At 42.4% G+C, this 22,957-nt stretch overlaps 2 protein-coding genes and 1 long non-coding RNA gene across 5 annotated transcripts; all 3 read left to right on the top strand.

Annotated features, from left to right (window-relative positions):
* Positions 1–2,322: 2,322 nt before the first annotated feature.
* On the top strand, positions 2,323–5,555 carry LOC125544503. Of its 3 annotated transcripts, none has more exons than XR_007299526.1 (5): positions 2,323–2,785; positions 2,888–3,075; positions 3,851–4,089; positions 4,803–4,878; positions 5,011–5,555. It is a non-coding gene; the product is annotated as an uncharacterized LOC125544503 (long non-coding RNA). The 3 variants fall into 3 exon arrangements; XR_007299525.1 differs by having other exon boundaries at positions 2,888–2,928; positions 3,007–3,075; positions 4,803–5,555; XR_007299524.1 differs by having other exon boundaries at positions 4,803–5,555.
* A 4,166-nt stretch (positions 5,556–9,721) lies between these two features.
* LOC125544494 (UDP-galactose/UDP-glucose transporter 5-like) lies at positions 9,722–17,221 on the top strand. The gene is made up of 11 exons (XM_048708211.1): positions 9,722–10,006; positions 10,884–10,997; positions 11,080–11,172; positions 11,251–11,316; positions 11,814–11,912; positions 14,986–15,065; positions 15,564–15,676; positions 15,920–16,008; positions 16,414–16,500; positions 16,587–16,655; positions 16,742–17,221. The coding sequence occupies exons 1-11, from the start codon at positions 9,878–9,880 to the stop codon at positions 16,853–16,855; spliced, it is 1,053 nt and encodes a 350-aa protein (XP_048564168.1). The 5' UTR covers positions 9,722–9,877; the 3' UTR covers positions 16,856–17,221.
* Positions 17,222–18,581: 1,360 nt separating this feature from the next.
* On the top strand, positions 18,582–22,627 carry LOC125545927 (MADS-box transcription factor 23-like). Its single transcript, XM_048710016.1, has 6 exons — positions 18,582–18,904; positions 20,514–20,589; positions 21,241–21,302; positions 21,956–22,055; positions 22,155–22,196; positions 22,287–22,627. Exons 1-6 carry the CDS (start codon positions 18,717–18,719, stop codon positions 22,431–22,433), a joined length of 615 nt encoding a protein of 204 aa, XP_048565973.1. The 5' UTR covers positions 18,582–18,716; the 3' UTR covers positions 22,434–22,627.
* Positions 22,628–22,957: the final 330 nt, after the last annotated feature.

Here is a 22,957-nt window from a genome sequence, read left to right on the forward strand (position 1 = left end):
TGTCATCAGGCATATGAAAAAAAATAAACTTGGGAAGGACATCAGAGACCAGATCAAGGGGCATTTAGGTTGCAGTATGAGAGATATCACTACCAATATTGGACTTATGGAAGACCTATACTGAATTTGGTTCAACGCCAATTGCTTATTCAGAGATGGCGTTTGCATGCCGGCCAAGCGAGGTATCCTCTTTTGTATTTGGGCTTCCTATTCGAAGATGTTCACTATGATTTTATTTTTACCGTTGCAATGCACGGGCATTAAGCTAGTGTTAAGTTAGCATTGTTAACTTTACACTTATGGCAAAAAAAATAACGAAAATTGGGAGCCCACAAACAAAAGAGGATAGCGCCCTCCGCCTCCGCGCGCCAGATATTTGTATAAACAATTGGCGTTGAAGTAAATTCAATATAGGTTTTCCATAAATTTAACATTGATAGTGAAATCTCTGTACGTCGCCATTGTTAATGTGGTTGAGAATCACCATAACCTAGTCAAACACTAAAATAGAGTTGCTATTACATGCCAATGAAATTAAAAAGGTATGTTTTCTCTGGACTTTTGAAACATGTACCAAAAGAACATACTTACGAGTAACCACCATATAGCAGAATTAAAGGAGCATTGTGTATTGTTGAGTAATAGTGCAGCTCTTGAACAGCCCGATTGATGACACATGGCAGTCCTAATGTAAAAAGCACACGAACAATCTCAGCTAATTGAGCAAACTCGATTCCTATCCTATTCTTTCCTGTTATTATCGCTGCAAATTAGATAGTCATACATAACTTACGCTTTCTCGTGTCGTCCTCGTCGACGGGAGATCTCATCGCCGGCGGGCGGCCTGGAGGACTCATTGTCGACGGCGGCCACACCCAAAAACCTTATCACCAATGGTGAAGATGGCTTTCTCGTGCTGCTCGTACTGAGAAACCTCGTCGCACCCAAAAACCTCATCGGCGAGGCCCTGTCGACAGCAGTCAAGATGGCGTTCTCGTGCTGCTCTCGTCGATGGCGGTCACACGGCGGAACCTTGTCGCTGGTGGCTGGCGGGGTGGACTCCTCAAAGACCTCATCACGGGGGGGGGGGGGGGGGGGGGGGGGGGGGGGGGGGGGTCAAGATGCATCTAGCTACTCTGGCGAACACACGTGAGCTCATTGGTAAGTGCCAACTCCAATTGCCCGTGTTGTAGAACTAATGCTATCATCAGAGTTTGGCATAACATCTGACTACTAAAATGAACGCCTAGCATATTCGAGTCTGGAACCTACCACTGGACCATGCACGACTTAGCTAGTGATCGGAAGACCTACAACATGGGCATATCACGTCATAGTATTCATCTCACACTCATGGTGATCGGAAGGGTGATCTGAAGGGTAACGCTACATATCGAGCAGCTCGATCGATGCATCATTGCCGAGTGGCCGCGCGGCTGCCGACGACAATCATCTGTCGCAGGGTCGCTCTAGATGAAGAGTCCGTCCAGCCACGGGCGACGAGGTTTTGCCGTGCCGCCGCCGTAGACTAGGCGTCCGTCTAGCCACCAGCAACCAGGTCTTGTCGCGCGTCCACCATCAATGTAAGTACCACAAGAAAGCCGCAATAAAATAATAAGATGGAAATCATGACTGGGTAGTAGCATGCGTTTGGATTAGGGTTGCTAGGTATTGGTGAGGCGCCATGAAGTCTTGTTGGAGGCAAAGCTCCTTTTACCTAGTGCATCATGTAATCAAATTATATCATGTCCTGATTTTTCTGGAAAACTTGCCTTACCAGAATACGAGGGATTGCATGCTGATTTTCTTTGTTGGTAGAAAAAAAATCAGTGGGGAGAGGAAGGAATTGATAGATTTTAGGCAAGTAAAAAATCACTAAAACCAGAACGTGGGGTGGAAAGGAATCGATTGGGATAAAAAAAAATCGGTGAGATCGATCGGGGTGAGGTGCTAACGAATGAACGAAACGACATACGGACTCCTCCTTTAAGAATAGAGATTTCTGCAATATGCTCCTGAGTTTTCCGTGTCACGGATCGTAGGATGAGTGGAAGGCTAGACTTTTATCAGCCACCTAGAATGTACTGTACATGTGTAATATGTGGATGCATACCAAGTATACCACATATCTGAGAATGAATCTACTATCACTATAAAAAAAAGAAAGAGGCAGATCCAAACAATCATATCCGTTAATCATCAATATCTAATGGCCCATATTCCTTGTGTGTTTAACGCTGCAAACCACGCATCAAGCCACTGCAATCCATCTATCGTTAATCTGCCCCCCGTTAAAAAAAACGCTGCCCCACGACCGCACGATCTCGTCTTCTCGCCCCCTCCTCCTCCTCGCAACGGACGCCACAGCACGGGCGGGGGCCTCCGCACGCCGATCCTTCCGCATCGTTCGCCGCCCCGCCGTTCCTCCCGCCGCTGTTCACCGCGGGAGCCGCCGCACCGTTCGTCGCCCCGCCGTTCCTCGCGCAGCCGTTTGCCGCGGGAGCCGCCGCGCCGTTCGCCGCCCCACAGTTCCTCCGCTCCGTTCGCCGTGGGAGCGCTGCGCCGTTCGCTGCCCCGTCGTCCCTCCCTCTATGTTCTCTGCGGGAGCCGCCGCGCCCTTCGCCGCCCAGCCGTTGCTCCCGCTCCGTTCGCCGCGGGAGCCGCCACGCCCTTCGCCGTCTCGTCGCATGGTGGTCGGAGGGGTGAGATGATTGGCTCTGGTGGGTTCGGGCATGTCTACCTCGGGATGAATCTGGACACTAGCGAGCTCCTCGCAGTAAAGCAGGTGCTGGCTTTTGTGATTTGGTGATCTGGTTTGCACTTTCTGCAGACTTGAAGTCATTCGTTAAACTAACTCTCTCTCCTTTGTTTGATTTTTTTGTTCCAGCTTTGATTGGAAGCACCAACACGACCTGGGAGAAAGCCCAAGTGTGTACCACTTACAAATTTAGTTGCTGAGATTTTTCTTCATATAAGGTGATTTGTGGCTTCTGTTTCTACAATTAGGCACATATAATAAGATAACTCAAGGAAGAAGTGCAGCTCCTCAAGAACCTTTTGCACCCCGATACTGCAGTGAGTAGATGAAATACTACTGATTACATATCAGATTTTGTATATTTAACTTCTAGCCCGTAGTTGCTTGATCTATTTTCTATGGTTTGAGATTAGGTGCACTGTATATATCTTGCTGGAGTTTGTTCCCCACCCATGGCACGCTGCCAGCCGGCTCTCACCACTCCGACTTCTGTGCCGCGCCGGCAACTCCTCTACTATATCCTCCTCTGCTAATTTCGTAGACGAATAGCCTACCATTTCAATCTGTGAAATATTGCTGAATTTTGTAAACTGTCAGAACATGGTACTTACAACCAATGAAATCTTGTTGAACGTTTCAACCTACGGGATCAGGTAGTCAATTTTGCATCATTGATATGATGGCTATGGAAAAAACTCAGCAGTTACATCTGCTTCCACGGGTTGATGCTTCATGCTCAGCAAGTTTCCTTTCCCTTGAGTAGACTTGCCTCGGTCGGTTTGATCTTGTGCTGAAAGATCCGTACACCACATCTTGTAGAAGGCTGATATGGATTATGCTCGACCTCTATGACTTCACTCAAGTTAATTCCCTGCGATGCAATTGACACAATTATCCTCGATACCAACAACGATCACCCTGGGAGATGGGTTTCCTAATATTCTTTATTTTCATTTTTCTTAAGCTTATGGTACGATTGCAGTGGTTGGTTGGACTAAGTGAGGATTTGTTGGCTATAAGTTAACTGCAAATCATTTTTTTGGCAAATGGCACATGATTCTGATTAAATCACGGTGATATATTTTCTTGCAGGGAGAGAAGGAGGATATAAAGGCATTGTGGATACATATAACAAGACCCAACGGAAGAAGCAAAGGGAGGAATGCCAACAACAAGAGGCTGCAGCTAAAGGTCAAGACTACAGAGTTGAAGAAGAGATGCAACAAGTGCAAAGTTTGTGACCTTTTTCAAACAATAGTGGAATCCTGATGTTATCGACTTAATTTTTCTGTTAAATCAAGACTTGATGATTGTCTTCTTCACTCCGCAAAGTAAGAAACTGAAACCTCTTCAATGATGTATCACTTCAGTCAAGTAACAATGTTGTGATTTACTATGAGCCTATGATGCAGCCGTCCAGGAGAATTACCTCTCTCCATGTAGATCTATTTGCATTGCTGTTAACTTCAAACTAACATTTCATATATAGATTTACGAACCATGTCAAATAAGTAGTCGTATGTTTCTTCATGATGCTGAACCCCGGTGTACATGATATAATTTTTCTTTTGCATGATGTCTCCTTGATGTGCATCTTGAATTAATCAGATTGATATGCAACCTTGTATACACTCTTCTTTTATTGGTTCCTTAACTTTTGCATAAAGTTGAATCAAGAAATACATTAAGTTTTATTGTTAGATGTGCTCCTATACAATTGCTATTTCTTTGTTACGATAAGTCTTGAGTGCATTTTGTCAGGTTGATATTGGAGAACTAAAAACTTACTCCAGTGCTTTGATGAATTTTGTGTTTCCTAAATAGTGTCTTGAATCTAAAATCATAAAAGTATGTAGTAGTTGAGACGTGCATTGCATGTGCACACTTATATGAATCAAGCCTTACATGGTTTGCTCTTTTACTAATGGACCGAGGAGGTCAGAGATGTATAACAGCCGTATTGATCCAAATGACATGTACGACAGTGCTAACCTGCTTACCTAGAATTTTACCACATCCTAAGACTTGCAATTCTGTACAATAGGAATGGCTAGCTGTTTGCTGGTCTACAACCGTGACATGTAGTGGCATCTCTCGCCATGTCTGCACATGGTGTTTAGGTATGATTTACCTTACTGTATAGTTTTCTAGATATTTACCTTACTGTATAGTTTTCTATTCTAGAACACTAGACCTTTCTCCACAGCTGAGATGTTGAGATGACAAGTTTAATTCGTGTTTAATCTTTGCAGATGCACATGGTGTTTAGGTATGATTTACCTTACTGTACTGTTTGCTAGCTATTTACCTTACCGTATAGTTTTCTATTCTAGAACACTACAACAGGAACCCCCCTCTAGCAACGCATTTTCCGTATCTAAAAGCCCATATATGCGTTGCAGGTGTCTTTACAACAATTTGGGATGCGTAGTCTTATCCAGTGTTGCTAGCGCACAACGCAACGCTTATACTACCGTTGGTAAAAGGACCGTTGCAAGAGTACAACACATAAAACTAACTTCTACAACAATTCTATATGTTGGTGATTAACATTCATGAATCCAAACTTCACTACTTGGCAATAGAGAATGTGCAACGCTTAAGGTGTTGGTACATATGTAATGTGGATATTACATATATAATGGCGATAATTATGTATTGCATATGCTCCACACAGTGAGCAAAAAAAGTAAGAGAATATACCCAAGAGAGGAAATCATATATTGGATTAAAATGTTGGTTTACAATAGTGGATATTACATGAGGAACATCATCCCAATGTGATCCATAATCTAAATATTTTTTGTTGATATCCCTACAACTTAACTAAAACTTAACCGAGGAACATCATCCAACAGGAACAACATCCCTTCCCTACAACTTAACCAAAACTAAAGGCATCCATCATCATCATCATCATCATCATCATGAACCGCAGCATCATCATCATTGCATTATACTTGCCACGCACTCATATAATCATCCATATATCTTCTGAATCTACAAAGAAAATAACAAAATGAACTATTAACACACAATGATTTGACATCATGCAACTAGTGACAGAGGCAGGTTATTAGTCACGTACAAATTTTAAAGGCCATGCAATCTTTGTTATACATAAAAAATTACTAGCATACATAGCAGATGGAAATGCATTCATAACTTACCTCAAGGGTGATCATTGACCCGTTAGTAATAGTTTTCTTACCTTTTCTTTGAGGGGTTCAGGTTACATACTTAAACTATATGAGCCTAATATGAGTGTCTTAGTGTATGGCAGAAAGTTAGTGTTAACATTTGCTTTGATTGATTCCAATGTCGAACATATGAAATGGGACAAAGATACACATTTTGTATGGCATGTGGTGCGAAATCTGTTGGAGCAGCACGAACCTGCACCAATTGTTGGCGTCCCTTCTCCCACCTCCTTGTGAGATCCTGGTCCAAGCATGAGTACAATATATCATAGTACAAATAGACTTTCAGTTTGTGCTTGTAAACATAATTTAAATATTAGTTACACACCAATTGTGGTAAAGGGCCTAATTAAGTTATTCAACACATCATGCTGGTTAACATGGTAATTCGTGTTTGGGTAAAAATAAATTAGTCCGGACAAAATCACTGCCTATGCAGTATATATAGACAGCCAGAAAGACCTAAATATGAAATCGTTACGAAACAATGGAGAGACATGCTTACATTTTTTCTGAAGCTACAGACTTTTCACACAGCAAGGTATATATGCAGTGACCATGAATAATCACAACAATTCTTTAATTGGAGTGTGAACAATTTGCAAAAGACATACAGCTAACGTAATTCAAAAAGCATTGTGCACACATCTTTTATTGTTTCAGAACATGAAAAGGGTGGGAAAACGCCAAATTTAGAACAAAATTAAGGACTGCTTCAGAACCACACACCGTTAGTCAGGATTTATACAATCCCGTATATTCTGGAAAGTAGCTTAATTACCTTATTATGCTTTCAGTAAGTGGCTGCTCTGAAATCCAAATAATGAAACTGCAGAGGAATGATATACATGTTGTTAGAAACAAATGTTTAGAATATTGCTCCCATAATAATGATTGTAGGATTTATATTGAAACCTCATCAATCAGTCTGATGTAAACATGAAACTGTACATATCAAGTACTCGTTGCCATTAGCATAACTTGCGCATCGCCAGTAGGATTGTAGTCTGACTACCAAATAAACCAAGTAAAAGTTATCCACAACGTTACACATTATTTCAAGAAAGTTGGGAAGCTGATGTGCTAAACATCACATTATGGAACATTATGTAATGTCTCATCATCATAGCTTATATTAATGCTGAAACTCGGAAGATATATAAAATATAACAGGAAGTTAACTAGAGTTCTGGTGGGTATACATAGGAAATGACATAAAGTTCTCAAATCCTGTATGTGCAAATATCAACTAATTAATTACTTCGACTAGCATGTACTGAGAAGGAAAATCAGCTGTAAATTAAGCTATTAATCACCTCCCTATCAGGCCGCCGTACAGCTGCGTGGTAGCCTCGTTGCTCCCCATGTGCTTTAAACTGTCGTCGTTGGACTTCCTATTTCGCTGCAACAACCATCATGGCGTTAATGCTTTAATTAGCCTGATTGGAAGAAGAGAAGATTGAAAAGTTGGAGTCTTCTAATATTTGTTTCTAATAGCAAAATCACATCAGGCACTTAAGCCCAAACAGTGGCAAATCCTAACACCACCAGAACAACAACGGTTCCTGACGTGCCACGAACTAGAGCAGAGAGGAGTGGACCAACTCACCTGAAGCCATAGCAGGACGAGGAGGAAGATCCACGGCTGCTTTGTCCCGAGCAGCAGCAAGGCTGTCCACTAGCGATTCCTCCCTGCACGTCTACAGGAGAAGAGAAGACCAGAGATCACAGAAAGTGGGAGAGAGAGAGAGAGAGGACGAAGCAAGGGAGGGGATGCACTTGCCGGACAAGAGGAGGACGACATGGCCACCGCGCCGGAGCCGACACCTGAAACCCTAGCCGTGGGGGGAGGGTCGCGGGTGGGCTCTGGTGGCTGCGAGCGCCAGATCTAGCCGGATGGGAAAGCTCCGCGGTGCCAGGGGACCTCGGGCTGTGCTTCACGGTCATGGGATTCGGCGGACGTCGCCTAAATCAGCCGCTGCAGGTGGCGCAGCGAGGAGCTGCGTGAAGAGTGAGAGATGGGACGCGAGAGGGATGGACGCATGGGGGATGCGGTGGATCCGGCAGCCTCCGGAGCCGCGAGGTGGGAGGAGGCGAGGGGAGGGCCAGCGGCGAGGTGGGTCGGAGGAGGGAGATGAGGCAATGGGTGGCGGCGGTTTGGGAGAGATGAGGGGAATCGAGGGCTCTGTTTCTGACGCGTCTCTCTCTCCTTTCCTCTGTTTTTTTCCATCTGTAGGGTCATCAACTGCAATTTTGGAACGTATAGGCTTCAACGCTTATATCCGTATCTATTGTGAATTTTACAACGTGTAGCCAAAATGTTGTAAAATTTGTGTTGCTTTAGAGGGGGTATCCTTGTAGTGACTAGACCTTTCTCCACAGCTGAGATGTTGAGATGACAAGTTTAATTCGTGTTTAATCTTTGCAGAGGCAGACTAACTTTGCATCCCATATAGGTCATACAAAAATGTTAAATTCCCTTCATTTTTGTTCACGAAAGTCGCACCACAGGTGATGAGAGACTCAGGATGGGGCAAAATGATCTTGACCACTGGTGGACTCTTCTATCGTCTCACCATCACTCCCACGGGCAGCGTTGTAGTCGAGTCCAGCAATTAAACTTCTGAAGATAACATGGAGGCCGAACCCAAGAGGGAACAGATTACAACTACTTTTTTTAAAACATTTTATTCATAGTTGCATCTCTGTCATGTTCACGTGGACAGTGACTATAACTATTATAAGTCCTTGCAAGTTCACACAAGAAATTAGACATCCTGCATTCTTGACCGTACGACTGTGATTTCTTGGATTACGATTTCCTTGTCCTCTTGAACTTCACATGACATCATCAAAAGTTAAGTAATGGCGTTTGTATTAAGCTTGACCATGAGAGATGTGGGGATGATCAGGCACTACATATATTTCTAACCCCCCCACCCCACATCAAATTTCTGGAATCTAAATTTAGAATTCAATACTCACATGATTTCCATAGGCTGCTATGATCAAGATGACACAAGTGCACACTTAGTACTCCCGCCATTCACAAATATAAGATGTTCTAATTTTATATGAACGGATGTAGATAGACACGTTTTAGTGTGTTTGTTTACTCATTTGAGTCCATATATAGTTCATGTTGAAATATCCAAATTATAGTATTTGTGAACCGAGGGAATAGTATATAGTGAGCTTCATTTCACCCAAGAGAGCTTCTGTTACATGAAAATTAATTAATTAATTTTCATATGAATTTGGATATTCAATACCCACATGCATTGTATAGGTTGCTTTGCTTGAGACGTGCGTTGCACGCACGTGCGTATTTGCTAGTAGGAGGACAAAAGGAAGGTGTTGGTGTGCTTGTCGACAGTTGCCGAACGAACTATGCATGATTGGACGGTGATGTCCAGGTTTGTAGTACGAATGGACGGCTTGATGTTCTGCGTCGTCGGAGAATTGTTCGAAAATTATCGTGTGTATATCATCCTTCTGTCCTCAAGTACGTTGGAGCTTGTGATGAAGTCTTCCATGCCATAACAGTGCTAGTATCTACCATAAATATCAGCCAATATGCCCGGTGGTAGCCAATTGTGTTGTTTAGAAGACCCAAAAATAAGAATGGATCGATATGGTTCAATCATGGGCGCACGATGGGCAAAGCAGAAGATCCAACGGCCAGCAAAATTCGCCGAAAACAAAAAGTAAAAACCACTGCACGCTGCACGGGGGCCAGTGGGAGGCTGTTGCCCCACACGCCGCACGCCGGAAAAGGGTAGGCGAGCCACCTCCGCCCCCTCACCTCGCCCCCGCGCCGGCCCCACCGCCGAGCCCAGTGCCCCCCCACTTCTTCCGCCGTCGCCGTCAATCGATCGCCCGAGCAAGCTACGGCCCCTCCCCGATCTACTCGTTGGCCATGGCGGACGAGCCGGCGCTGCCGGTGGCGGCGGGGAGGGACAAGGACGAACGCCGCCGCTTGATGGGCAGGTGCGCGCTCGCCGTCGTCGGCATCATGAGCACCCTCCTCGTCTACGGCGTCCTCCAGGTCCGCCCCCTCCCCCCCTCTACTCCGTTCGAATCACTCGTGTCCAGGTTTTTCGCACCGAGGAGTGTGCCGCCGGGTGCGGTGATAGCGGGGGATTACTAGCGATCTGTTCGTGTTTGTCTGCTCCTCCCTCCGGCGAAATTCACGGTTCGAAATGGTGAGATTGCGCTTGCCTCCGGAGTTAGCTGGCCAGTAGCGTGTACGGCGCGTTCCATTCAAAGGCTTCAGATTGAGAATGGAACTGCACAAATTGTACCGAGCGATTGGGTGGTACTTGTGTTGGTGAATGGCTAGTACTGTCAGTTCATTTTGGGAAGCATGCGTAGCTTGTATTCGATGAAAAATATCAATGCTCTGTTGTGATAGGGATGTTGTTGTGTATGACCTAAAAAGTTCAGTTCAGGCAGTAAAAGGAGAGTGTGGAGCATTCTTCCTTGCACTCCTTTGAGCACCTTTTGATTCATTTCTCAGATCCAGACAAAAGAATATTCTCCATGATCATGTAGTTGTTAAAACACAGAGAATACAGATAAAACATATTCTCCACGATCAGGTTGTTCCATGATAGTTCTTTTTAGTAATTTAGTTTGGACACATGTATTTATGGCTCCGTTCGCTGTTCAGACCGGATGCTGCATATGAACAGTTCAGTGCTGCCAAACTGTATAGTGTGGTTGTTCATGAACTAAATCACCTCTTGTTACTTTGGTGAATGGTGTATTCACACGTCTGAACCCTTTGATGTGCAAGTACCGCATCTATTTGTGACTGTCCGTTACCTGTTCTTTAGCTTGCTTGAAACAAACTCAGTTCTGCTTTACATAGTGTTGAATGGGCATAAAACACTAAATGGAGGGTTCTGGTCAATGTTATGCAGGAAAAACTTATGAGAGTTCCCTATGGAGCAGAGAAGGAGTTCTTCAGATACTCACTATTTCTTGTTTTCTGTAACCGTATCACCACATCCATGGTGTCTGCACTCGTGCTACTGGTATGGATCTGCCTATATCGTTTGTTCTAATACTTAAATTTTCGGAACCTGCTGGTCTCCTAAATTGTGTATATTTATGCAGTCGAGTAAGAAGTCCACGGACCCAGTGGCTCCAATCCAGAAATACTGCGTTGTCTCCTTCTCAAACATTCTAACCACAACTTGCCAGTACGAGGTTATGTATTAGTTTTGTATATCTGCTGTTGTTGGTTCCTATTGCTTCTGTACATAATACATGACATGATTATTTCAGGCCCTCAAGTATGTGAGTTTCCCTGTCCAGACACTTGCCAAATGTGCAAAGATGATTCCTGTTATGGTAATGTCTTTTGTACTGTGACCTGTGAGCTAGCCTGATTTTCATACATCTTCACTGTCAGTGTCTGCTAGAAGAGTATAGATGTCTCCCTTTTCTTCCAAGTTAATAAACAGTGGTCAATGTAAGGAACTTGTGCATAGGCTAATTTGGTGCTATTGTTTAACTGAACCTATGTGAATAAAGTGGCTATCAAAGATGGAGAATTAGTTTATAAGTTAAAGTTGCGTGTGAAAATTACTGTGCAAGATGATTCTGAGACTCTCAGTTCATCGGATACTACTATTTAGCCACTTTCATTCATCTCTCAGGTAGATGTTAAAGCATAGAAAATCAGGATTGTATTTGTATGGACAGAAAATCAGGATTGTATATCAATCGCCTTGAGTTTATATATCTGGACGTGCTTTCTTTTTTTGTTCCACAATTTATGTATTTTGATTTCATTTCCTGGATATTAAGCCTTGTTATGACCATTCTTCAATTTGATTGATTTGTAGATTTGGGGAACGATAATTATGAAAAAGAAGTACGGTGGAAAAGATTACTTCTTTGCAGTCATTGTGACCATGGGCTGCTCATTGTTCATTCTATACCCGGTAATTCAAATATCTCAACTCATTTCTCTGTATTTTTTAGCACGACATGGTTGCATGTTGCATGATTCTCTAGTTGTCCACGTCTAGAAAATGTTATTGAGACTGGAGAATATAGAAATTTCATTAACAACCAATACTGCATCTGCCATCTGCACACCACATTACCAATTAGGTAGTAATGATATACTATATACTATAGGATTGAATTCAAAGCAGGATGGAGATTGGCTTGAAATATACCCCTATAAACTATCTTTTACGACCCCACTTCAATACAGCCAATACTGAATGAAGTTTCAGGCAACAAGGGGGTACAAGCGGTAAAAGGTTCTAGAAAGAGAAGGGGATACAATGAAGAAGAAGTCCAGGGAGGAAGGACTCAGGCCCTTGCTAGGGTTCTTCTGGTTCACTATCTCTTGATTGATGCCCTTATCTCTTGCCCCCCACCAGCTTAAGTAGAGTTGCCTACCTTCATCTGCGTCAGCACCATGGGCTTCTAGCCCCCTTGTCACTGCAGCCCATACAGCCAGGTATAGTGGCCCAAACGGTCTATCTGTCTATGCATTCTCCCCTCCTTAACACCCGGCTTGTCCTCAAGTGGATGAACCTGGACTGTGGACAACTGGATCCCAAGGCACTTGCAGAGTTGCAGTCCTGGTAAGGAGCCCACAGAAAGGTGAAGCTTGTATTCTTCTCATTACTGTCGGCATGAGACTAATCAACACAAGGCCACTCCCATTGAACCATCCAAGTAATGTCCATTGCTAGCTACAATGCTTGCTGGTTGCACCATGTCTCATATTTGGTGCACTGTAATTGTTGCTGCATTTTTTAAGCTATTGAATACTGAAGAGCAAGTCCAGCCCAAGTGTAGTATCAGTACTGATTCATTCTCATAAAAAGACTGATTGATGAGCCCCCAAACAATGACCTTATTTCCTTGCAATAAAACCGAACAACATGAGTTGATAATCCTTCAGTTACTGTGATCTCAACACTAGAGTTGTCTAGTATATGAGGCCATGGGGGCTTTGGCTGCAACAATGGAAAATACTTCCTAGACTTTGTAATAAAGAAATCCATAGCATGTCCATGTCATGTTTGTACGTAAGGCTAACACTTCCCTGGCTTCCCACTTGCAAGCAGTTCATGAGAAAACACATCATCTCTGCAAGAGCTTGTGAATTAATTCCAGCACCAGAGCTAGTTTTATGCAGGTCAAAATTGATAGCGTTAGCAGCAAACACCTTCATGTTGTTTCCTCAAAGATTGCATCCCTTGCATACCCTGAAGTGGCGACCATGGCTCCTTAATGCACTCTTGTTTGACCACCCTTGCTGTTTACAAGTTCTGTTGGCGAATCCAAGCAGAGGGATACAAACCTCTAGGATCCCATTGCCTCTCTGAATGGAAACCAGTGGTAGCTCACAGCTGTGTAATTAACAACTGACATGCATTCCACCTTGTACTCATCACAACTTCTATCATCTCCAAGAGTGAGTAAATGACCAAGTTTGAAGTGAATGATCATCCTTGAGCCGCAGGACATGTTGCTTCTCCACAGTCATTAGACTTGGCGGTGACGGTGGTGAGAAACCTTACTGGGAATAGCCTAATGGGCACAGTTGTATCCAGCTTGATGACGTTGACGACACTGATGGCACCGTTGTCGAGCAGACCGCTTAACAAAGGTTGTGTGCGTACCAGACAGGACTAGTAGCAGGGGCGATTACAGTTTTCCCAACTTGCAGTTGCAGCCCAGTCTGAACTTCGGCATCAGCATCACGAGGCTTCTCCTTGAACAGCTTTTGTGCTGTGTCCTGCTGAGCATTTGGGCACACAAAATCTGACATTTCAGGCAATATTGAGCTGGACTGGGTGTCGTCAAGGAACACAGTTGTTGAGGTAGCACTCTTAGCACCATGCAAGGAAGCAAGCATCATAACGTTGGCCTTGAGGTCAGAGCATTTGGTCGAACATTTGGTGGGCACCATTGTGCCGAGGTTGAGCATAGGTAATGGCTCAAGGGCGGGCTGGCGAGTCCTCTGGGGGCATGGTGAAGGATGCATGTGCACTCTATGGAGTCAAGGAAACATCAGCGAGGTCTTCTGGACGGATGTCGTGGTCGGGGCCCCACGTCGAGTAGGTGGGTGTCGATTTGGTGAGGCAGAAGACACTGATGTTGACCATGACATGGTTTGATGAGGTAATCGCTGGTGGCCATGGACAACGATGCCACATCGACGAACACCGTAAGGCAGCCAGCTCGGTGGAGGCAGTGGGGAATTACCAGGTGTGAGTCTGGTTTTGCGGATTAGTCGAGCGTGGAAGTCGGCCCTCCAAAGGTGAGCACCTCCTCAAACAACATCGTCACATGCCCAGCCAGGTCCAAGAACTACCTTGGTGATGGTGGTGTGGTGCTAAAGCTGGTCATGTTAGAGGTGTTGAAGGGTGTTGAGATGGCTCTCATTGTATATGATGCAACCCCACTTCAATAGGCTCTTCTGGTTCACCTATGTCTTGACTGATGCGTCTGTCGCTTTCTCTTCACTAGTGTAAGTAGAATTGTGCGCTTTCACCTACTTCAGCGGCATGGGTTTCAAGCCCCTTGTTGTTGTAGCTCATACAGCCAGATCCAGTGGCCCATACAGTTCACGACACTATGTTAGGCAACATATTCGATTACGGGGTTTTGGAAGCTGATAATAACGGCGTGTTTGGTTTTAGCCTAAGCTTGTCTTGCCAAATATTTGGCTAGCCAAAATTCTGGTCAAGGTTTTGCTAGCCAATGATTTGGCCAACTTTGGCAAGAAAACTGAACTAGGGTGGGTAAAGAAGCATTGGCATGCCAAAAAATTGGCCATGATTCCATACAAAGACCAAGTTTTTGGTCATGACCAAAATGTTGGCAGGGTAACTTTTGGCCACAATCCGAACATACCCTAAGAAACCAATTTACTTCATTTGGTAATTAGCCAATGCACCTGTGATCACCTTTGTATTTTGGAATGGTGCCTGAATCATATGGGGTGGCTGAAGTTATATATTTTTCTTTCTGGTCTCATGGATGCAGGCATCAATGGATGTTAGTCCACTTAATAAAGGCAGAGAAAGTACTGTTTGGGGTGTTTCACTCATGCTTGGTTATCTTGGGTACAACTTCTCTTCTTCTACTTAATTTTCTGCTTGGGAAATAAGCAATAATATTTTAATTCATGATATAATGTAATGCTAGCTCAGTTTTGTGAATTTTGTCGATTTCACAGCTCTATTTGACATGCAAGTCTGCTTTTAGTTTCTACCATGTTATTTTTTATTGTATTAAGTATCGTTAGCTAGAATTATGCATACGAAATGCATGTATTGCTATGAGTATATGACTCATTGAGTATCTAAACTGCTGAGGAGATGGTGGCATTATAATTTTGGAGGTTGTTACAGCTGTAGATTGGATGTAATCTAGTAAATTTCTAAAACATGAAAGTTCACAAGATCAACTTACATTTACAATTTCCCACTAGTCACTACTGTAGGGTGTGAGTGTCGGTGCAGTGGCACACTATTTGCTTACAAGGTTTATTGTTTTCTTTCTTTGGACTGGTTTTCGCACCCTGGTTGTTATCTAACATGATCCTCCTCTTGGATTTCTAGATTTGATGGTTTCACAAGCACCTTTCAAGACAAACTCTTCAAAGGGTATGAGATGGAAATTCACAACCAAATATTCTACACGACAATGTGCTCTTGTGTTATTAGCTTGAGTGGTAATTGCTTACTCAATGGTTACTTGTCTTATCGTTTGATCATGTTTTGCATTTCCTTGGAAGTTAAACTTATAGTTTATATTGGGACCAAAGCTGTTGCTATCAAAGTTTCTATTACTGGAGGTTCTGTTGAAGTTTTGCATGTTAATCTGTCGCACCTAGTCTGTTACACCTACACTGTACAATACACTATTAACAGTTGCAATGAATAATTTATTTCTTTGTTATTTTTTCCTTTCACAGGGCTTATTCTCCAGAATCATCTTCTTCCAGCTGTGGACTTTATGGTTCGTCATCCAGATTGCTTCTATGACGTCCTAATCCTATCCACTGTAAGACTTACCTTTTGACCCTTTAATCAAAATGCAATGTGCTTGTTCCTTTTTCTTCCCGAAGCACATCAACACAAGTCTGATGGATATCGGTGGAGGGAGAGAAAATCGAATTTTAGGAAATGTAAATAAACCGACATAAATATTGTGTGACTTCCTGTCTAACACAATAGACCCAAAGTGATCGGACCCTTCCCCGGACCCTGTGCAAGCGGGAGCTACATGCACCGGGCTGCCCTTTTTTTTTCCTGTCTAACACAATGTGAATTCTTGGACAAGTTGCAGTTTTAGCTATCTCAAATTACACCCTCCCATGACCACAAATTGAAGCTGCACCATAACTGTTTGAATGGTAGTTCCAATATATCTTTTGGCCATGGGATTTAAACAATTTGTTCTCCCCAGGTTGCAACGGCTAGCCAGTTCTTCATATCCTACACTATCCGGACATTCGGGGCTCTCACATTCGCTACCATCATGACAACCAGACAGGTGGATATAGTTCTCACCTGTATCAAATATTTGCATTTAAATCATTCGATCGTTTCCTTACCGCAATTCAACACGTGTTTCCGCAGTTGGTGAGCATACTACTGTCTTGCGTCTGGTTCGTGCATCCCCTTAGCTGGATGCAGTGGGTTGGAGCTGTAAGTTATCTATCTCTGTCTCATCACTCGTCTCACAACGTTTCTTGTCTCTGTTCCAATTAAAAACGAACTCCGTGCTATACCAGGCCATTGTATTCGGAGCCCTGTATGCGAAAACCTTCTCAAGAAACAAAACGCAGAAGGCCATGGTCGTGAGCTCATCGCCGCAGGGTTCTGTTCCAAATGCTGCTAACAGTTGACTGGAAGAAATAGCAAATAGGAACACCGAAGGTTTGATCTACTTGTCACTTTGCTGTACCGGATGGAATTTTTCATGTCCGTGGCGAATGACAGGCACCCTAACAAATTGACTGAGAGAGAACAGATTGTAGAGTCATGCCTTCGCTCCGAATCATCAACCTGGGGAGCTCTGAAAGGCTTAGCTGAAGGCCCATTAGTTTGTTGATGAGCAAGAGTGATCGGGACTGCTGAATTTGTTCTCTGAGGTCGTTTGCTGTTAGCTACAGTAACATTATGTTGTGATGTAAACTGTAAACTTGATTTACTCCATAGATAGAAGAACTCTTTCCACCCACAAGAGGGAGGAAAGGCTGGATTTTTTGTGCGTACAGCGCATTACCTTAGGGCATGATCGGCACACAGCATCTGCACACTGATTTTTTCATGGCTGACGGTGTGGTGTAGAGTTGGTCGTGCCATAGGACCGTACTTGGCACGTTCATGAGATAATTTTGTGGTTTTTTGTGACTATATACATGCATGAATAGGCGGTAGCCATATAGAGTGCTTCAAAGAGAAGCATATCTTGCGCGCATGGTTTTGATCTCACAATGGCATGTTTAAATCTTGGTATCACTAGATGTATGTTAAACCGCCTCATTAACTCAAGCAAAGTTTGATTCTCTATTTTTTAGACGTAGAGGTGATCATAAATTGTCGTCTTCCATTAGGATCATAGCGAAGACTTTTGATCGACCTGTGGAATGCTCAGGTTTTCGAACCTGTCATACATTTGAATTTGAATGGAGGGACATTCTCAGTGTTGTAGCCTCTTAGTTTTAGGCTTTACTGTCACATTAAGACATAACCTAGCGTATGCCTTAAGACCTTTTTGAGCAGTGAGCACCTACATAGACTTTGCTTTCTTAGTTAGTACTCTCTCTGTAAAGAAATATATGAGCATTTAGATCACAACATATCTAAATGCTCTTATATTTCTTTACAGAGGGAGTAGAACAGACTGGACAATTTGTGAGCAATCGTGAGGCGATGTTCTATGCCATGTGAAATTTTAAACTTTTGTCGCACAAACTAGGTCAGTTGATCTTTGCCTCTTTTGCCGCCAATTTAATCATACGAAATATGTTTCTTAAAAGGTACTATCGACTATGAAAATAACTTTCACCAATTTGTATATGTGGTACATTTTTTCTACATCGATGGTCATATGCTGAAGATCGAGCAAGAGAGGTTTGAATGGACTAGCAAGTTGTTAACTATTCCCTCCGTTCTAAAATAGATGACTCAACTTTATACTAACTTTAATACAAAGTTAGTATAAAGATGAGTTATCTATTTTGGAACGGAGGAGTACAAGTCTGCATCGATCTGTACGGAGCACTGCCGGCATTTATCTATGTACGGAGGGAAATTGTTACTAAAACATTGTATGACAGTGGACGATGATACGCTGCCGTACAGATGTGGGCACATGCAGACGATTATGTTGTCTGCACCATATGCCACCATGACCCAAAGTCGTTGCACAAAGCTCCAAAGAGGGGAAAAATTAACAAGGGTTAGCATTCAAGTTGGTCTTTGCCTTGCCCCAAAGAAGGGTATAGGCTCTGTATAATACTCCGGGAGCACATGCATTATCTATGCTACGTGAGCCAACGTGTCAGTTTCCAATACGTTGGAATGACGAGACTGTGAGGCAAAGTGGGTAACAAGTGTAGTGCTTTTCAAACAAACCTCAGGTGACCAACTCCCCCACACAGCACTCTCTCTCTCTCTCTGTGTGTGTGTCGATAAAATCTCCGGTTAGCCGGCCGGCGTGCTTGCTATCTGCTCAAGCTCGTGGATCACTGGTGGTACGTGATGGTCCGGGGAAAGGCGGTCATCGAGAGGATCGAAAACACGACGAGCCGGCAGGTGACCTTCTCCAAGAGGAAGAGCGGGCTGTTCAAGAAAGCCAGGGAGCTGGGCGTCCTCTGCGATGCGCAGGTAGCCGTCCTCCTCTTCTCCAACACCGGACGCCTCTACGACTACTCCAACTCCAACTCCGGGTACGGTGCTGTTTATATCTCTGGCCCTCCAAGTTCATGTTCTATAGATCCATATATAACATATTGCCTTCTTCAAACTAATTTAGACCCCCATCTTGCTTGCGAGTGCATCTATATGGAGTTCGACGTGCCTTCCTGAATAACAAGATCCAACCACCATCTTTCTTAGAGCATGTTTGGTTTTAGTACAAAATCTACCAACTGCAGCAACAAATTTGGCTAGCCGATATTTTGGCTAGAGAGCACCGAAATGTCAATATTTTGGCTACTATCCAAGGAAAGCACAAAACATTCATGTAGAATTGGAGGGTTGAATTTACCATCAACCAAACATACCCTCTATCTCTCAACACGTGCAAACCCCGGTAGATGAATCTTGCAAGCACACCTAGAACCTCGGTTAACAAGTGATTCAGTATTAATTCATGCCCATGCCATCAGTCAATGTTCCGAGCTAAATTTAAATAATTTCTTCATTCCACCCAAGAACGTTAATTTGCAAATGGTTTCCTAGTAACATTTAATTTGCAAATGGTTTCCTCCTTGCTATCTCAAATTGATTACTGCCTTGTTGCTCCTAATTATTTTTTTGACGATATTTTACTTTCCTACTTCGCAGAGCATGCGAAGTCCACGCATCTCCTTTCTCTATATTGACGATCGAGAGATGTCACCTTAGTAAAAGGATGAGCTGGTATTTTGCTAGTCTCGCCTGTATAAGATATGAGCAGGTCTGGTGGTGTTTGTTGATATGTGTAATCTCACTTAAGCATGTAATTTCAAATAGTGTTATTTACTTGTTATTTGCGGCAAACTAGTGTTATTTGTTGATGCATTCACAAGTTCTCACTGATTAGGACTCAAAAGCACCACATATTTGAAGAAAACACTGTATTGAACATGTTTCCACATAGTGTGCATGCATACCTAGTAACAGTTAATTTGCAAATGGTTTACTCCTTGCTATCTCCCCCTCCAATTATATTAATTACCTACTGATCATATGAGACACATTATTTTCTCTCTCCAGCTTATTTTCATTACTAACATTGTGAAGTACCTTTATGGCCATTTCATGCTGTCTCAAATTCTCAAGCTCCCACTTCTCCTCTATATATATTATCTCCAAATCACATTAGCAAGTACTTATGAATACTTTTTTCATGTATCAATTATTATATATAGAGATCATTAGCCAATTTGTTTCTTCGGTATCATCCAAGATACTAGCCAAGTCTAGGACATTAGTTCATACATATTTCTTTTTATTTTCGATGTTTCCATTTTTACACCTATTCATATGTACTTAGTTTTCAAAATTAGGACAATACTACACAAACCCTTTTTAATTAAATATTCAGGTCGGTACTATTTAAACAATATGAACCGATGGGTTTAATAAAAAATGTATATAAATAAAATTATGTTACCCTTCGATCATACACAAGTAATACATGCATATACTATGACTAAACATTCATTCCAATATGCATCCCATGTATGAAAGTAACACAAAGAAACTATTGATGTAGAATCTTTTCCTCATGCACTCACTCATGCTATAATTATGTCTTGTCTGTGAGCTTATAATATGTTATCCCTTTACTAGGATGAAATCCATAATTGAAAGATACCAACATGTTAAGGAGGGCCAACAATTCATGAGTGCAAGCGCTGAGGCTAAGGTATGCTCAATCAATGTTTATCAATAAGCTAGCTAGTCATGTGGTTTATGTTTTCTTCCAAGTTCATCGAGTCTTTTCTTCGTGTCCTTATACTGTAGTTGAAAGTACATAGCTCATCTTCGTGACATGTGGAAAACATGCATGGCATCTCTAATTAATTCACCATATATTTAGCAATATACCTTCTCATAGGATAACAACGGTGAAAGTTAACAGTAAGAATCATGAAGGAATAGTGTATGATGATCACTAATTTGCAAACAACCATTAGGACGGCCATTTCCATATAGCCATATCTAATGTGGGAACCCCTAGCTCTCCCTTGCCCATTTTTCACCGGGGATCTAGGATCACGACCCAAAGTGGATAGACTTTTCTTGTCTAAATGTGAATGAGATATCATTCCCAACATCTTGCACATGGGATTACAATATGTTAGTGACATCTAAGGAACTAGATCTGGTTGTTAGCAATAGTTATGTACATAATATGGAACTATTCTCTTTGCTTTAGCAGTTCCAGTGAATGGGTAATTCACTATTCCACCAAATTAGAATACACCCACTACAATATAGGTTCTCTTTGTTCATTTGTTCTATTTCAATTTCGAGAGCACAAACTATTGCTATATACATGAAAATCCATTAACAGTTCTGGCAAGCGGAGGGAGTGCGTCTGAGGCAACAACTACATAACTTGCAAGAGAATCATAGGTATGCCAAATAAATTATCCCTACAAAAACAATTACACGTAAACTTATATGATTGATATATCAATAGTAATTATGAAAGAAATAGCTACTGATTTTGCATCTGCTAAAGTATTAAATTACGTCCATTCAAAGCCCTAATAGGCGTATTATCCATACTCAGATTACGATGAGTACACACTCGCACTATATTGCTAACAGTTATTCCATGCAGCGTCCGAGCATGTATCGATATATGTGTGTTCCCTTTGGTTGTATTCCCTCAAATATTAAAAAATAAGGCTTAAGGTTATCAATTTCTCATATTTTCAAGATAATATTAATACGGACGAAAACTGGTCATGCATTTCCCTCTACCACTGCCGTAGTTTGATGACTCCTTGTATCCGCATGCATGAAAAATAATATGAATTTTACAATGAAAGGCAATGTATAATATCACATAACTGTATATATTTGCAAAAGCAAAAAATAACTTTTATTTGAGCAACAATGAAATAGTGATAAAAGAAAGGTTCTTCTGATACATAATTTCTTATAACAGAAGTTGCACTGTTAACACCCCTAATGAACAGTAATAGAAAATCAACAAATTATCTAAGTATATTTAGAGAGAAGAGCACTAATACATGTGTGCATTCACTAAACTACTGCAGACAGTTGCTGGGACAACATCTATCTGGCTTAGGTTTGGAAGACTTGAGGGGTTTAGAGAACCAGCTGGAAACAAGCATACATAACATTCGGCTAACAAAGGTAATGCTTAGTGTTCCTAACCACAATGTAGATATCATGCAAAATATGTATATAGACATCATGCATCTGTAGTGCCACTAACCACGTTGTTCTTTCCAGGACCAACTTATGATTGATGAAACTGAAGAGCTAAAGAAGAAGGTAAGTGCTTTTATCATTACGAAGCTATTACCACCATATTATAGGGCGGTACGTTTTATGTCTAAATAGCCTAATGTTTTTGAACTGCAGGCAAGCCTCGTGCACCAGGAAAATATTGAGCTACACAAGAAACTAAACATCATTCGTCAAGAGAACATAGATTTGCAAAACAAGGTGCATGAGTATAAGCAGTGGCGGAGCCAGGAAAAAAGGATGAGGAGGGCCGAGTGTTGCTGAGCCTCGTCAGGGAGGGCCAGCCCACCATAATACACCATTTTCATAGCAAATAATCACTTGTTCAGATGTATATTAGGCTTAAATCAGTTGTATTAGGGGGGCCAGGGCCCCTGCTGGTCCCCCCCTGTCTCCGCCACTGAGTATAAGAGTCCATCGATCCATGGAAAAATAAAATAAAATAAAACAAAGGGAGTTTAAAGGAGCACTCAATCCATACTCCACAAACTTATCTTGCGTACATGTGCATATGTAAGTTGTCATGTTGATTCCATTTTCAGTTAAATGGCCAGGCCGAAGTAAACGGGACAATTACAAGTTCATCTAGTGAGTACTACATTGCTGCTCGAGAGGATCCAGTTCGTCTGGAACTCAGCTATCCAGACCATGCAGAAAGGGATGAGCAACCAGAATCACCAACGCTGGGGTACGATAAAGTTTATTTTTTTTTCTAATTTGCTTTGCCCTTGAAATTATTAAGCCAAAGCAAGCACAGATAAACTGACATTATGAGCAACCTCTCCCTG

Source organism: Triticum urartu, chromosome 1 (assembly GCF_003073215.2).
Source record: "Triticum urartu cultivar G1812 chromosome 1, Tu2.1, whole genome shotgun sequence".
Classification (NCBI taxonomy): Eukaryota; Viridiplantae; Streptophyta; class Magnoliopsida; order Poales; family Poaceae; genus Triticum; species Triticum urartu.

Coding starts and splice junctions, on each gene's coding strand:
- LOC125544494 (XM_048708211.1), top strand. CDS start 9,878: ATGGCGGACGAGCCGGCGCTGCCGGTGGCGGCGGGGAGGGACAAGGAC. Junction 10,007..10,883: donor TCGTCTACGGCGTCCTCCAG/GTCCGCCCCCTC, acceptor AATGTTATGCAG/GAAAAACTTATGAGAGTTCC. Junction 11,173..11,250: donor CCACAACTTGCCAGTACGAG/GTTATGTATTAG, acceptor TGATTATTTCAG/GCCCTCAAGTATGTGAGTTT.
- LOC125545927 (XM_048710016.1), top strand. CDS start 18,717: ATGGTCCGGGGAAAGGCGGTCATCGAGAGGATCGAAAACACGACGAGC. Junction 20,590..21,240: donor GTGCAAGCGCTGAGGCTAAG/GTATGCTCAATC, acceptor ATCCATTAACAG/TTCTGGCAAGCGGAGGGAGT. Junction 21,303..21,955: donor AACTTGCAAGAGAATCATAG/GTATGCCAAATA, acceptor AAACTACTGCAG/ACAGTTGCTGGGACAACATC.